The sequence below is a fragment of the Cinclus cinclus genome, chromosome 3, assembly GCF_963662255.1.
Source record: "Cinclus cinclus chromosome 3, bCinCin1.1, whole genome shotgun sequence".
In the NCBI taxonomy this organism is placed as follows: domain Eukaryota; kingdom Metazoa; phylum Chordata; class Aves; order Passeriformes; family Cinclidae; genus Cinclus; species Cinclus cinclus.
This window is the reverse complement of record NC_085048.1, coordinates 5,652,939-5,669,631: the sequence shown is the minus strand read 5'-3', so window position 1 is coordinate 5,669,631 and position 16,693 is coordinate 5,652,939. Positions and strand designations below refer to the sequence as shown.

The 16,693-nt window shown below is 41.9% G+C and overlaps 1 protein-coding gene across 5 annotated transcripts; it reads right to left on the bottom strand.

The window, feature by feature from the left end:
• Positions 1-154: 154 nt before the first annotated feature.
• Positions 155-9,299, bottom strand: ENPP4 (ectonucleotide pyrophosphatase/phosphodiesterase 4). Of its 5 annotated transcripts, none has more exons than XM_062489637.1 (4): positions 9,175-9,299; positions 6,656-7,520; positions 5,527-5,697; positions 155-3,161 (listed from the first exon to the last, which is right to left on the bottom strand). In XM_062489637.1, the coding sequence occupies exons 2-4, from the start codon at positions 7,476-7,478 to the stop codon at positions 2,794-2,796; spliced, it is 1,362 nt and encodes a 453-aa protein (XP_062345621.1). In that variant the 5' UTR covers positions 7,479-7,520; positions 9,175-9,299; the 3' UTR covers positions 155-2,793. The 5 variants fall into 5 exon arrangements, with proteins under 5 accessions (XP_062345621.1, XP_062345622.1, XP_062345623.1 ...); XM_062489638.1 differs by having other exon boundaries at positions 9,180-9,299; XM_062489639.1 differs by having other exon boundaries at positions 9,227-9,299.
• Between the last annotated feature and the right edge of the window lie 7,394 nt (positions 9,300-16,693).

The window sequence follows — 16,693 nt, the reverse complement described above, 5'->3', positions numbered from 1 at the left end:
TTTAGCAAGTCATTAAATGTTGCCACAAACTACTGTCCCTTTATTGCAGCCTTGAGGAAGCACAAGCCATAATTTGCTGTTCTTTGTTCTGAACTGGCGCCCAAAAGGAAATCGGCCACTGGCTTTCATTAGAAATACTTCACACAAACTAGAATGAAGCAGTGGAAATGTTTTGTCATGTTTAAGGTTCTATTGTTAAAAATAATCATCCTTAAATAAATCAACTGCATATCTTAAAAACAGGAAGATGTTTTTTCTAGATTGTCTTGATTTGTACATAATCTGTACAAAACTGGATGTACAAGAGCTAGTGTGAAACCCTTTTTTCCAGGAAGAACACTCAGCACAGTTACAGACCACACCACATCTTTGGATATGAAAATAATCGGCAGTACAACTGTAACATAGTTTATCTGACTCAACATTTCAATGTCCTCCTTAAAAGTCTTTCCACAGTAGCTGTCTCATCTTCATGCTAAAGGGAGGAGGAACAGAGGGTGATAAGGACTTCCACCAGACACAGCCACACGCTGGTATCACAGCAGCTCAGCGCCTGTAGCAGTTCTCATCAGAGAGGGCTGCTCAGAGTGAGGAGGGGAACTGCATTTAGACCTTGATCTCCACAGCTGTAGCAACATTCCAGTTTCAGATCAGAGTTCTGCCACCGTGCTTCAGACAGCATTTACAGTTCTGGTCACCAAAGCCTTGCTGGTACCTTTGTTGCCTGCCTGGAAGGGGATGCACAGAGGAACTGAGAGCACATTGACCACACACTGTGTGACAGCTGCTGGGGGGAAGGAACTGAGTGAAGAAAACACTGTCCTAATCAGTTTTAACTTCTAGAAAAATCCCCAAAACTCACAGGTAGAGGATAGATTATCTTCCAGAAAAGTAAACTCAGTCAAGCCTTTGCAAACCCAGATGATGCAAAGCATCTCTAGTAATTCTCTGACTGATGCTCTGAGGATCCCACTCTGGATTAGCAGAATTTGCCAGAACCTAACCAAACTCTCCAGCATCCTCTCTTTTACAGCAGATCTAAGCCTAGGTTCTACCCTGCAACACATTCGTTTTGCAGTTACTCATTAACCTGACCTCTTGGTACATGTAATTAATTAATGTAAATATGGGAGGATGAGGAAGTGTTCCTGTGTTCAGTCCAGCTACTGCTCTAGAATATCAACAGGTTAAAATCCAGTACCCTGTTAGTAACAGCAGAGATTTTTCAAGGGGCCTGAGCCTCTTTCAATTAATCTGAACTCTTTCATGAGATGAATTCAGAGTAAAGCATTAGTAAGTATAGTTAGTAGTTTGGAAAAAAAACCAAAAAGCAGAACTGGTTAGGTGTTGGACTGTGTTTTTAATCAAGTACAATGGAGTCCCTAGAGAGGAAGACACACATTTGTAAAGCTCAAGTTTATTTTTTTCCAGTTCAATGTAACCCCTTCCCTCCAAAGTTCCTGCTATCTCACTGTTGGATCACTAAAAAAGGCTGCGGCCAACACCAAATTGCAATGAATTTGAAGTCGTGAAAGAGAAGCCCCATTACTACCAGGTAGCAACATCACTTTATTTTTTAAAGCCACCAGATTTGTAGGAAAAGGACTTGGTAACTGTAGTTCTCTTTTTGGGTTAGCAATAACAATTTAATCTCACTGGAAGATAAAGTACCATTTAAGGCTTTCTCAATCAAACTATATTTTTAACAGCAAGTTACTAGATGACAAGTAGCAAAAATCAAGAGTTTCAATTAAGAGAACAGTTAGCTCTCGTCTTCATCAGGAATCTGCATCTCTGTACCTCAAACATTATAGAGAATTTATTTTTTGAGATAAGACCTGCTAACTTATTCCTTTAAACTTCCAGGGTTTGAAATATGAGTTTGGAATCCTCGATTGATGACTTGCACATCAAACTTTCAATTGTTGCTTTTTAGTACAACAGCCTTCAAGAGACAATTATGAACTGGTACACAGGGCAGAACCACCTTTATCGCAAAAACACCTTCAGTGGAATTTACTCCTGAAAAATTTACCGCAGGGTTTAAGAGCAGTGATTTTACACCTACAGCTGATAAAACTGGGTAATTCAAAGACTCCCAGGTTAAAATTACTTCCTTGAGATAAGGCAGTAGTGCCATCCCAACTGGACCTGTGGATCTAAGTCATCCAGAGACACATATCCAGAAATGTCAGAGCCACCTGCCCAGGCTTGTAAGTGTTGAACCATAGAAGAGATATGCACCTGTTATTTCATCACTGACTTCTATTTTCTTTCTCTGAAATTTCTTGTTACATTGCTGACTTAGGGTAGAAATAAAGGTCTTGGACTTTCTCTTACCCCAAATTTAAGGGCATATCAGAATACACTCTTGAAACAAAAATAACTCCTAACTCTCAATAAAGTTCTTCTTTCCAACACAGGTGCAAGAACACTAAAAGTAGTCAATATTAATTTAATACAAAAAAGCAATTACCATTTACAAATTTTAAAATTCACTTTGTCTATCCTGGCTAGTCACATTCTGGAGTCTCATTCTGAAAGTGTTCAGAGGCTTGAACAAAAGACTAAGCAGCATTATTTTGTTAAGCATCTCTTCCAGTAAAAAGCCAACTGTTCACTGTTTGTTTACAAAAATATTTTTATAGGACACTAGTCACACAGATCAGCAGGGTCTGGCTGTACAGTATTTCACACATATAAAGTGCATCGAACAAAGAATGCCATCCAGTGCAAATGGAAACTGTTTTCCTGAAATCACAACGTAGGAAGCGAGGCTTGGCTCCCTCCGTGCTATCCAATCAAAGGATCATCGTCATCACTCTGTAACTGGAGCCGGGCAAAGGGCCGGGAGGGAGCCACTCTGTTCTTGGAGATGATGATGACGATGCAGGTCAAAGTGCTCAGGACCATGAAAACCCCGATGACGACCCCAATGGCCTCGGGGACACTGATGCACCACTGGTCAGCCAGCAGGCACTTGGTGTTGGCGAAGGTGCCGTTGTGTGGCCGCGGGGCCAGCCCAAGGACGTGGCACATCATGGGGTAGATGTCCACGTTGGCCATGGTGCTGAGGCGGCGGCCGCGCCGGAAGGCGGGACCGCGCGCGGCCAGGAACGGGTGCATGCTGGGCAGGGCGTTGTCATAGCCATGGTCCCCCACTGCAGAGGGGCACAGCACACAGTTACTGTCACAGCCTCTGCTGCAGAGACACTGCTGCCCTCCCCATCTCCCCCACCGCCAAAGCACGTGTTCTAACCCAAGGTTCATGCACGGCATAAAAGTAGCTGTTGGATCAGCAACAGAAGGAAGCCAGAGTTCCTTCCCTGTTCCCCAAACCCCACAAGCCTTTTCCCATACAGACCCTCCCCCGTGGTTCTCTGTCCCATTAATCTCTTTTCCTTTCAGCTTAACATTTCCAGTGTTCCCCTTCCCATTCTTCATGCCAAAGTTGAAAAGGAGGTTGCCGCTCCACAATGAGTCGGTAGCTAGAACGCAAGTTTTTACTTCCCAGATTTTGGAAAGTCATCTCTCCTTGCAGAGTGGACACTGATTACTTACTAAAAATCAAGTACCCTTCCCTTGATAGTGTTTATTTCAAGCATATTAAATACCCTCAATTCATGCTTATCAGATAAGGTACTTCAGCTGAAGGGACACCCAAAGAGTCAAAACCAAAAGACAAAGGATCACTGTGCCTCTGGCAGTCACACAGCAAAACCCTTATGGCTATAAGGTCAGGAGTACTTGGACATTGGGTAGGTTTTTAAGATGGACTATAAACAGCTAAAGAGCAGCCAGTGTCAAATTTCCTAACAGCATTCCTGAAAAACATGCCCAAAGTACCAAAAGTCTCTCACAGCACAAACAGCACAGTATTTGAGCGACTGCATTTAAGTTTGGATCCATTTCTTAGTAACAGTGGAAGAATATCCCTGAGAACTGTTTCCTTTGGTGATTCCCTGAAGCTTCTGATGCAAAACATCCAGATTCCAACTGATTACGTTACACTCACCATTTCAGTGAGCTTCCACTAGTTATTTTTAATGTTTTCTACCATTCTGTTTGTTACCACATCTTGTTTGTTTTAACTCGTGTTTCTAGATTGCTTTCCCTGCCTTTCACTACTTGTTTGTTCTGAACAGAGCTACTCCAATGAAGTTTCCAATATTTCATCTCTGAAGTAGGATTCTGGTGTGTGGAGTTATTGGTGCACTTGGCAACCACTGTGCTGCCACTTCGTCTGTGAAGACAATAAACCTTAAACAGGCTTTTAGGCTAAAGCCTCCCCTGTCTGATTCTGGGAAGCTTTCACAAATAAAATTGATCTGAAAAGATAATTACTTCAATTAATACAATGCTGTTCCTTATAAATATTCACTTATTAACTATTTTTAGGTACATGAAATTGAATCTAACCAGAAACAAGAAAAAGAGCACTCTGATCAGAGAACACCTGTGCTACATGCTGTGTCAAATTGAAGATAATTGTAGCAAATCTGTGGAGAAATTAAAATATAAACACATCCTGCATTAAAAAGCAGTACTTCTGTACAAATACTGAAAAAAACTGAACTTAATTCTGCAAAGGGTAGACAGTAAGATCAGCCAAACTGGGTGCAACCAGTATTTTGTACCACTCAATACCCAGTCACTAACAGCAGTCACACAGGGATATCCCTGACCCTGCCAACCAGCCTGAGCTGCTGGCTGCTCAGAAACTTCCCAAATGTTGGTACTTCTGTATTTTATTTCTATTAATGGATCTTCCTACCAAGAATCTGTCCAATCACTTTCTGAACAACATACACACATGGAGCCTTCATTTACAACCAGAATTACAGGCTGAACTTTCTTACTATTACAACAAAGAATTTCTTCTTTGAGATACACTTTCATGTGACTGTCACTTTTTTTTTTCAATAAATTATACATGTCCCCTGTCTGCCAAGAAAAAAACCCTGAGTGTGGAAATATATACTCATATATATACACACCTATATATATGTGTAATTTGACATTCCAGCAGGAAGAAAGTGCACAGTTTAGCAAGACACTGAGAAGTGACACCTGCTGAGTTTTGTCTTTCAAACATTCTGCTGTGTTCCTACTATTTTTAGTATTTCCTGCCATTTAAGTACATGTACTGTAATATTAAATGTTGGGTGTTGCATGCTTCGATTTAAGCACCCCTATATATATATATATATATATATATATTTTATACACAATAAAAAGTTAAACCACACTCCAGGAAAAGCTTGAGACAGACTGATATCCTGCCTAAGATAACTCAGACTATTAAGTTGAACATGACAAGTGTTTCAGGCAACACAGTATTCCCCATCTCCTCCTCATCTGTTAAATACTCCAGGCTCAGGCTGAGAATGTTCTAGAAAATGCTGCACTATTCCTCAACCTGCACAGTGCCAAGACTCCCCTTGCTAAATGAGAACCACCCTGCAGCTGGCTGGAAGAGAAACAAGGCAGTTTACCCACACAAACCTCAGAGGAACACACACTTACACTTGGAAAGGGACTCATTCTGTACAATTGTCCAGCCTTCATCTGCAACCAGAATTATGGGCTGGATTCTCTTGTGATGGCGATAATGGAATCTGTCTGGAATTTCTTCTTTCAGATAAACCTTCATGTGACTGTTGCAATTTTTGAGTAAGTTATACACAACTTCTTTGTCTGCCAAGGAAAATATTGCACGTTAAGCAGCTGGAAATTAACTCATGCTTACCACAATTATCTGTCATTAAACTCAAGATCCATTATTTCAGAATAATTATTTTTTAAAAAACACAGAGAAGAGGATTTTTTCATGTCCCTTAAGAAACGTTACATTGGTTGAGGTGAATTTCAAAATTTGCTTTCATTTAAAATCAGACACCTCCCAGATGTGGGTTTGGACCTACAACTCAATGTACCATCTGGGATTGAAGGGCAAAATTCAAGCAGAGAAATCAAGAGAAAGCAATGAGCCCCTCAAGTAGTCAATATTTTATCCAATGCAGCAAGTGTTTATTCTTTTGTAACTGTATGAATCACTTTGTTCATTAGTCTGGTCACAAGAGAGGCCAGCAATGTCATTATTTCAGACATGGCTGCTGGGGACTACTCCAAGATACAAATAAGAAATCTTAGGTTTCACTCCCAGAAACAGAAGTGGTAAAATGATCAAAGCTGGGACTAGATTCTTACTTGGAAGTTTACAGTGGCATTTTTTATTCTGAATAAACACATGGGTTTATTTCAGGCTCACTGTGAATTACAGCTGCACAGACTAAGTGAGCAACAAGAGAATGGGCAAACGAAGTACCTACCTACTTTCTCAACCACCTGCACCAGGGTCATCCTTATCAGCCACAGCAATTTCACAAGAAACTCTCCTTGTCCCACTGATTGCCAAGACAAACTTCTAAATAAACCATCATTCTTTAGCTTACCCATTATGCCAAAGTTCTGCAACGTGAGCTCCATAGGTTTTGCAAAAGATTAGAACAGTCTAGCATACTTTTTAAAGTACTAAAAAAGTATGTACTTTTTTAACTTCTTGTTACTAAAAAGCCTAGTACTTTTTAGAGGCAAGATAAACAAGACTTAATTCTCAGTATATGCCTTAAAAGATAACCAAACCCAAACATACTCTGCCTTGGCAGCACTGCAGCAACCGGAGTCTTGTCTATCAAGGTGTAGTTATTGCGCCCAAGGCATTTATCCAGGACAATCAGCTTCTCTGCAGAGCAGGAGGCCATTCCATGGTCACTTGTTATTATGACATTAACAGTGTCCCACAGCCCCGATGCCTTCAGTTTGTTCATAAGGAAGCCAACATGTTTATCCACTTCTTCCAACACTCTGCGCATGTTCTGGGTGTTGTTGGGGCCGTACTTGTGCCCGCTTGCATCCGGTTCTTCCCAGTAGAGCACAGCGAAATTGACCACTGGGTCAGAGCTGTTCAGCCACGAAACAATTCTCTCCACTCTCTCCTCAAACGTCACTGAGAAGTTGTACTTCATGAAGAAATGAGGGGTCGTGTTGTTGATTTTTACATCACTACCGGGCCACATTGCAGCAGCACTTGCTCCATTTCCTTGCTGTTCATTTGTTACCCAGATTGGAACTGCCTCGTCCCACCAGAAGGGATCTGAATCATTGAACTGTGAAAATTTTTTCTTGGCATCTGCATCATACATGTCATTAGCCACAATGCCATGGCTTTCTTCGTACAAACCTGTCACTATGGTGTAATGGTTTGGGAAGGTCTTGGTGATAAAAGCATTCATGACTTCTTTTACAAGCACACCATCCTCAATGAATTCCTGGAGATGAGGAAGTTCGTAGGTTTCCAAGTAATCGGCCCTGAAGCCATCAAAGGACACAAGGAGCAACCTGGGTACCGAGTCACCAGCTGAGCGAGCACAACAGATGAGGATTCCACCAAAAAATAACATCAACATCGAGCTCATTGTGTAGACTTTGAAGTGCTTCCAGCAGGCAATCAGATGCACCTGAAAAATTTAAATGGACAAGGCATGTAACCAAAACAGTTCTACTGTGACCAGTTTAACTAGCTATATATTATACATATCTTCCTTCCAGAGGGTAATTCCAAAACCCAGTCCAAACAACCACTTGAATCAACAGTGGATTTCCCTACTGACTTCAGAGGTTTCTCACATATCGTCAGAGTTTTTCATATATTAAAACAAATGAGCAATGAGATGTTTTTCCCACTGCAGACTAAATGAAAGGAAGAATTGTTTTCTTTTGGTCAGTTATTCCACTGTTGTGTGTGTCCTATTACAATTCTACATACCAAGACAGAAAAATCAGTATTTTCCTCATGTTTAAGCACAGGCATTTGAACAGTTCCCGACCCACATTTAAGAGTCCTCTGCAGCCATAAATACTTATATCACTGTTTAGGTCAGAAGCCTGTTTCCTACTATAATTTTTAATTTTCCTTTTTTATCTCACTTTTCCTTTTTCAGTTTCCAGCCCCTACAGCTGTTGGAAGTTTTTTCAGCCTTTCAACATTCCCATTTACTAATTGCTTATTTCATACACAGAACTGCCAGGAGCAACTTCTACTTCCCTTCTAAGCTGCTCTACATCTACCACAACAACATTTAAACCTGTCCTTTATGTACCCCACTTCTCTCTCTATAAAAAACCAAAAATTAATAACCTTAGCTATGAGGTAAATATTTCTCAGCAAGGAATTAATGACTATATCGAGTGCCAGGTATGATTTATAAGCTTTTACCCCCTTTTAATGTATTATGTGTGACTTAAGCACTTTGTTTTGAAAGGCACACAATGATGCTCTGTCGTTAAAAACAAGAGGAAGTGAAGCTGCAGGTTTTACAAAACCTTCTGCAATGTTGTTAGGCAGCATATTTGCTCCTCAAGAAGAGCCCCATTCCAGCAAATTTTCCCTTTATCTTCCTTCATGTGCAGACAAAGTGTGATTCTGGAAGGCACAGCAGCTGTCTTCCTAACATTTTGAACACCAACTCTTTCCCACAAACTCTTTAAAACAGCAGGTTTATTTTAAAGGTGTAAGGAGCTTTAATGTTAGGCGTAGCTTTAGCAGCGACGGGAATTCAAAGCACGGGAAGCCACCCCCCACCCCGGTCTCCAACAGTTAAAATATCTGCACAAGATACAAAAGTTACAAATAATGCTGTCAAATACAGCATTAAAGCATCTCTTAGCACAGAGGACTTGGGACACAGCCCTTAGAGAAAAGAAACAGGAAAAAAGAAATGGCAAGACCAACACGGCGGCGAATCGCCCGATCGATGCTGTCAGGTGCTTTAGAAAGAAGAACCAGAGTTTTCCACAGCACAGGAAGACGCAAACCCGCAGCGTTCGCTTCGAAATGCTCCGAAGCTGCTCAGTACTGGTGTTTATATCCACAACTGGCATGTTCTAACCAAAAATTAACTCTACTCCAGGCAAACCCAGCAAAACAACCCAGCTGTGAAATACCACCAGCATTAGTCCACCTGCTCCCGAACCTCCCTCCCGACCAGGTTTTGCGGAGAACGGAGGTTAATCCGCCAGCAGAGCACACACACGCGGCACCACTGACCAACCGGGTGCTCCGGGTCGGTTTCCCCCGCGCTTGTCCCTCACCCGTACTCAGACCAGGCTCACCGTACCCACAGCCTTCCGCCGCGGGACACCCCCGTCCCCGCCGGGGCCCCACCTTGAAGTCCCGCTCCGGCTCCGCTCGGGCACCGGAGGTGACCGGGGGCAGCGGGGAGGGCGTGAGGGCTCAGCGCCTGCGCACCCGCCACCCGCGCAGTCCCAACCGACAACTGACGGGCCTTGGGGGGGGGGGGGGGGGGGGTGAGGGATCTCAACGGTGCGCGCGGCCTCCGCCCGCTGTGATTGGCTGCGGTCCCGCTGGCGGGAGATCCGATTGGCTGCGGTGCAGGGGGCGTGGCGCTGGGATGAACGGCCTCGGGGGGGGGGAGAGGGAAGTGAGAGGGGTCGTGAGGGCCGCAAGGAGAGCTCGGGGACAGTGCGGAATTTCCAGTGCCACACGGTTATTTAAATGGAAAAGAGCTCTGAGACCATCGAGTTCAACCTATGGCCGGTCACCACTTTGTCAACTGGACCACGTGTCTTAGTGCCACGTCCAGTCTGTCCTTACACACCTCCAGGGACGATGACTCCACCGCTTCCTTCAGCAGCCCATTGTAATGTCTAACCACTCTTTTTGTGAAGAAATTATTCATAATGTGCAACTAAAAACCTTCCGTGGTGCAACTTGAGATTATGGCCTCTTGTCCTGTCCCTTATTCCCTGGGAGCAGAGCCCTGACCCCCCTGGCTGTCCCCTCCTGTCAGGGAGTTGTGCAGAGCCACAAGGTTCCCCCTGAGCCTCCTTTTCTCCAGGCTGAGCCCCTTTCCCAGCTCCCTCAGCTGCTCCCTTGTGCTGCAGCCCCTTCCCCAGCTCCGTTCCCTTCCCTGGACACGCTCCAGCCCCTCAATGTCCTTCCTGAGCCGAGGGCCCAGAACTGGACACGGCCCCCGAGGTGACCTCACGGTGCCCAGCACAGGGGACAGGCACTGCCCTGGTCCTGCTGCCACACGCCGGGATGAAGGGGCAGCGCTGAGGGGAGCCACGGGGGCTGTGGGATGAAGCCCTCGCAAGCAGCGCAGTGCGGTGTTTACAGGGAGCTCAGAGGTTTGTGCGGGATGTGTTGTATCCCTCCACCGCTCACTTTGGGGCTGTTTGCTGCGCTTCCCATTGTTGCAGTAGGGCACCGTGAGATGAGGCTGTGATGGGACACGTCCTTGGGAGTGTCCCTGTGTTTTTCCAGCACGCCCATAACCTGCCTCCTGTCTCCTTTGCAGGTGCCCGGCAGCCCCAGGCTGTCACCTTTTAGAGGCAGTGGTGCCTGTCAACATGACTCTTCCATGACTCCATCTCCCTTTTGGTCACACAGCTCTCTAAGTTGGCTGTTCATATTCTTTCATGCACATCACCTTTTTGTGGTCTCTTGTGGTGAAAAAAAAAAAAAAAAAAAGAACAAAAGAATTGTTTACCCTAAAACTCAGAATACAGGTAGGAAATTGTCACGTGTTGTTGAATATACTCTGAGTGCCACTGCAGCAGTGTGTGGTACAATGAGTTGAGATCTGTTTTGGGTCCTGGTGTAAGTTGGCTTCATAAATTAAGGCAAATTAAACCATTCCCATGGTTTTCCTTTTTTTTATGAGAAGGGATTAGTATTTCTGCAAAACCTGTTCAGTTACTGGTTTTGAAAAACAATGAGATCAGCTCTATGTAAGTAGAGAAATGAAGCTTCCTTTAATAGCACAGAGCACAAATCATCACTATTTTAAATTTCATCCTAAAAAATGAGAAAAAGTCATGCTTATGGCTTTATAACTGACTGAAGTAGATCTGAATTTAATTCTGTGTACCCTGCTAGATGTTTATTCTGCAGGCAGTGTAGATTTCAGCTTGTTTCCTCCTAATGGCTTTCACATATATATGAGTTAGGCAGGTTTTGCTACTTGTGTGTGCCAGCTGTGGAGTGACTCTAAAATGTGGTACAATCAGCTGAATAAAGTAACACACCCCTGATTCACCTTGATTTATGGAATGTAGTAGGTGTGGCAAAACACAGGCCTGTAAAGGAGGGAAAAAGCCACCTCCAGGTAAGCTAGATAAGAATTCTTGCAGCTACTCATGTGTTATGTGTCAAGTTCAAGTCACGGTCCTTGTGTGTTTTTTTTCTCTGAGTCTCTTTTTGGTTACACAAATTCAGCTTTGTGAATATGCACATGATCATGTGGAGGAGGGACAGGTCCTTTATAAAATGCTTTGTTGTAGTGCCTTAACATTTATTACAAAGAGTGAACTAGAGCTCTAGGGAATGCATAATAGAGCAGGTTCAATATTTTGACCAATTTCATCAAGTTACAATTGAGTTCTTGTTTAAAACTTTATGCACAGATGCAGACAACTTTTAAGAATCGAGGCTCATTTGCCAGCCTACTTTTGCAGCATGCTCACTCAGCTATTCAGTCCTAAAAGGTGTTAGTAATCTCTTGTTTACCCTTGCCCACATGCTTTGGTAACCATTTGCAGTATTCACTTATTCACAAGCCCAGCCTAATGTGGTACGCCCAGTTTGACACATCATGCAGGCAGCTCTGAACTCTGAGCTGGTCTAGCCAATATGTATCTAATGTATTTAAAACAGCTCTTTGCATTTTTCATGTTTCCATTTACAGGGTTTGCCTACAAGAAATGGGCGAGTTACATGTTTACTTACATTAAGGGAAGTAAAACTGGGCACTACTGAGATATTTGCCTTTCTTCACCTTGATCTCTCTGTTGTATTTTAGCCCACATTTGCCTGTAGAAGCTGCAGTTCTAAGCACTGGGTGCTGCCAGAGCTATCCAGATTTACTGCTGGAGTACAATTGAGCATTTGCAGCTCAAAAATATTTAGTCACTGACAGAAAATAAAGAGTAGGTAACCTCAAAATATTCTCAGGGGGTTCTAGGTTTAGTACAACACTTAATTTCTGGATGGAAACCATACCCTCTAGTTGGCAGTGTTGTGGAGATGAAGCAACTCTGAATTTATTTGGATTAATTAAATTTGGGGTTAAATTTGGACAAATTTAATTTGGATTGTTCAGCCCAGAGAAGAGAAGGCTTAGGGGTGACCTAACTATGGTCTTGCAGCACCTGAAGGGTGCCTACAAGGAAGATGGAGAGGGACTTTTTACAAGAGCATGGAGTGACAAGACAAGGGGGAATGGCTTCAAACTGAATGAGAGCAAGTTTAGATTGGATATTAGGAAAAAAAAAAAAAAGCAAAAAAAGCATTCCCTGTGAGGGTGGTGAGCTCCTGCCACAGGGTTGCCCAGAGAAGCTGTGGCTGCTCCATCCCTGGAAGTGTCCAAGGGGCCAGGTTGGATGAGGCTTGGAGCAAAATGGGCACAGTGAAAGATGTCCCTGCCCATGGCAGGGTACTGGAATAAGATAATCTTTACATTCCCTTCCTACCCAAATCATTCTGCAATTCAATGAAACCTTGATGTTGCATGTGAATAGGTCAGCTACTTGTTTTGCATACTTTCTTAAGGACATTTTCATTATTTAATATTGAACAATAAATATTTCCTGTATTTCCAATTTTATTCTCAATTTTATCCATGTAATGGAGACCTCTGTCACCATTTTTGCTCAGTATTTTTTTTTAGTCTGTCATTTAACCTGTCATTTACTGTATTTTGATGCATCTTTATAAAAATTGCGATGAAAAAATTAGACATTTCATGAAACCATAAAATGAGCTGGATAACAACTGTTAAACTTTATTAGACCTTAAGCTTTTAGTGCCCATTTAATCCAAAGCATTGCTTGTATATGAAGGCTATAAATAAAAAGGGGTCTTTACCTTGCTGTTTCTCAAACTGTGTGGAAAGAGATCCCTAAGGTTGCATGACAGGGTGATACAGAGGACTGTAGTGTCTCTGCCTTCTTTATTTCAGTTACCAGAGTACCACTGCAAACAGGCTTGAAACTGGGTTGCTGAGCTTTTCAAGGGTGCTTAGTTTCAGATATAAACAAGGTTGTTGAAATGATGCCAGATTTTAAAGACAAACAAAAATATTTTTCTTGGAGCAGTTGGGCAGATAAAAAGTTGGTATTTCTTAGGCTCTCTTGTATTCCAATGGAGTTTCTGACCACAGACTTAAAGGCCAAACCAAGTAAAATTTTACAAAATGGAATGGAAGACCAAAAATAAAGCGCTTTGAAAAATTCAAATTGGGAATAATTAGGCCCTGCAGCAGGTGAAGCAGGTTTTCAAATGTGTGTTGACAATGACTTCTGGTATTTTTAACAACTAAAAGCTGTGGATAATGTGACAATCGAGTGTCCTGTGCAGAGTAGTTTTCTATTGTTTATCTGGTTCCCAGTGGAAAAATGTCTGTCACATGCAGAGTGAAATTTATGGGTATGTTGGGATTAAATATGCCTTTTATGCAGACATCAGCAAAGAAAATCTGGGTGGAGGTGAATCACCTTTACTACAGTAGGGTCCTGGATTTGTGAACCAGCCCCTCAAGACTGCAGAAACCAGGTCAGTTTTAGCAGAACAACAGATGGATTTCTGGATGCCTGCTTCAAGGTTTTGCTGACTCCTGTGTGAAATGTGTCACCCTCAACATTTACCAAACCACTGTCTTCTGAAATAACACTTTGGTGTGTTTGTTTTCCTTACTGCAGTACAAATAAAATATAGATAAAGGAACAAAATCTGGGATAAAGTCTTATCCTCGTGCTGTTTAGTGAAAGACTGGCAGTGGATAGAGGATTGCTGTTGATGAATTGTGTAGAGATGAGGTGCTGCTAACAAGACAAGTAAAAGCTGAGGCTGGAAATGGTGCAAGAGTTTGTGGTTGATTTCCTCCAGGTATTGAGTGCAGCCAGGAGTGAAAAGAATGTGGTATGAATTTATTACAAGTCCCTTGTAATATGTTTATAAATCTTGCTTTGGATATTTTGGAGCTTTATGAAGGAAAAAAGTTGTTGATTTATTATTTTTTTTTCTGTAAAACCAACATTCTGAATGACCAGGAACATTCATGATTTTGCATTGAGTGCACTTAAGTGCAAGTGAAGGGTTTGGTTCTCGCCATACTAAGATCCCTCAGTTTCTGAGAGACAGTAAAGTTTGTTTACCATTCAGATTCAGGTTCAGCTGTTTCCAAGAACTCTGAGTGTTTTAACCATTCAGGGTTTCTATTGCATCTCTTCTATCTGGAAAGAGATTCTTTAGAGCAAGCAAAATCTTTAGGTTATGAGGAATGATTTGCTCTTTGCTTAAAGTGTGCAAGTGTCTTAATCGAAGACAGATAAAACGGAAGGATTCTTTTATTAAACCATTACAATTATAGGAATATCCAACTGGAAATGACCTTAGAAATTCCAGTAGAAGCAGGTTGCCGTTTCTAAATAACAAATATTTCTAAATATTTCTAAATAGTGAACCACTGAAGCTACTTGTGGCACTGATGGATGAGTTGAAGTTTACAATATTACAGAATGTCTAGAATTATTGAAGCAAATTATTGCTTCAATAGAAGTGTACCCAGGTAGAAGTCTTGGGAATTTGTACTAAATAGTGTAATGTGGGGTTTTACCTCTGATATTTAATCTCTGAGAATATGTGAGGCATTCTGTTTAGGGGTCTGATATTCTTGTTACACTTTGTTCTTCCCACCCTTCTCTTCCACTCTGGAGGCAAGGGATAACTGACTCTAGCAATGCAGGAATTTATTTGCAAGTCAGTCTTCTGCTTGTCAATTTAAAATAAGTGCAATATGGAGGTGCTGATTTCTGTTGGGGTTTCAGGGTGAACTGCTAAAGTTTTGGTAGTAGCTTCAGCAGTCTGAGTGTGCCAGAGCCCTTATCCTTCAGATAAACCAAGTTGCTCTGAGCAAACAAATACCAATAAATGTCTCTGTGTGTTTGAGCTGCTGAACTGAGCTCTGTGTGTCTCTGCAGAGTGGACCATGTAGTTTTCTGGGTTCCTAGTCTCAGTTTTGATGTCCACTTGTGGGCTTCTAAATGTAGAAGAATACCAGCCTTGCTGTTTAAATAAACACATCTACTGTGGGGATCTCTGATAACTGGACTGTATTAAAAGACCATCTTCATCTCCTTTTGATATAATTATTTCCATCTCTTTTTATGATGTACTTTGAGGTACTCATTACTGTCCACTGGACTGTAGAAGGAATCAGTGACTTGCTTATTCCAGGTGCTGAACACAAACAAAACTGTGACTTGTGTCTACATATGCTAACTGGACTTGTAGTGATGTTGATTCTGGTATGTCTTCCTTTAAAAAATAAAGTTGACGTAAAATCAGAAATTCAGTCATAAAGCAAAAAAATAAGCTTCTCTTGAAAATGAGGGGTTCTATTGCTCATATTTTTTGTCCTTTTATGAACTTTTCCACTTATGGCTTTTGTGCTTCTTTGTGTTTCTGCAAAGCTGGTGACCAGTGAGTGTTACCAATGGCTCACGTGGTTCCAGATGGTCAGTGACACAACCTGGATTTCAGAGTTACCAGCAGAAAGTATTGTGTTACTAACTTCCACATAAACTCATCACCTGCTAGATTTGGGAGCAGAGGAATTTAGGGAATGGATGAAATTGGTAATCTCTATTTTGTAGCCTTGCATTCTCATGGCTTTGGGGTGGGACTGTTACTCAGAGTGCTTTAGTTGTGCTAAGACCTTGTTTTTTTTTTTTCTCTCCTGCCTCATAGAGCCTCTTCCGTCTCACTTCCATGCAGGAGAGAAGTCCCATTTCACTGGACACTTAACAATACTTTTCTTTGCACTTGGAGGGGGGGGCAGAGGAAAGAAGAACTTGGATAACTCACAATAAAGAAACCCACATCAACTGTATTTATTTATTTTAAAATAATACCTTATGCTCTTACTCCTTATTTTACTTGTGATATTTTAAACTCTCCAGCAGGTGCTGCTGCATCCTGCAAATGTCATCTTTGTGGAGAGAAAAAAAAAGTTATAGACTGGACTACAACTGGACTTCGTTCTTTGTTTTGTGTCATGCATATTTCTGTGTTCTTTTTTTTTCCCCTCAAACTGTTTGCCTGCCGAGTTATTAAGGAGGGAGTTTTTATGATCCCAGTGAGTTTAATCCTGCAAGCACTCTGTAAGAAGGGGTTGAAGATCAGTGGGAGTTGCTGATCAAAGTCATGCTTAGAGCAAGTTGAACAGACCCAGGCAGAAATACATTTGTCTTTGTACAAAATATAAAGAAATCCAAATGTTTTATTAGAAGTGAAAAGTAGTCCTAAAATAAGTTCAATTTATAAAATTTAACAGCTGTTTTATTGCTTTTCTGAAGTTTCTTGAACTCCAGTTATTTAAGTTCACGATTTTAAATCAGTCTTATCATTGGCCTTCGTCTTGAGTGCTAGAAGTTTGCAAGACGGATTACACAGCACTTATTTCAGAATCTCTTAGTTAGGATTTCCACATGAGAAATTGTGGCCAAGTTACATGCAGCTAATGTAAAGAGATATGCTCTGTCCTGTTTGGAGATGGACCACTTGTGCCAAGCAGGAATGTGGGGGTAGTAAGAGTTGAAATTAGGCCTC

Bases quoted from the DNA above. Each gene is read 5' to 3' on its own strand.
- ENPP4 (XM_062489637.1), bottom strand. From the start codon at position 7,478: ATGAGCTCGATGTTGATGTTATTTTTTGGTGGAATCCTCATCTGTTGT. The intron at 5,698-6,655 runs GTATGTTTGGGT...TTTCCTTGGCAG, and splicing joins TGCAGTGCTGCCAAGGCAGA to ACAAAGAAGTTGTGTATAAC. The intron at 3,162-5,526 runs GTAAGTGTGTGT...GCCCCTCTGCAG, and splicing joins GAATGAGTCCCTTTCCAAGT to TGGGGGACCATGGCTATGAC.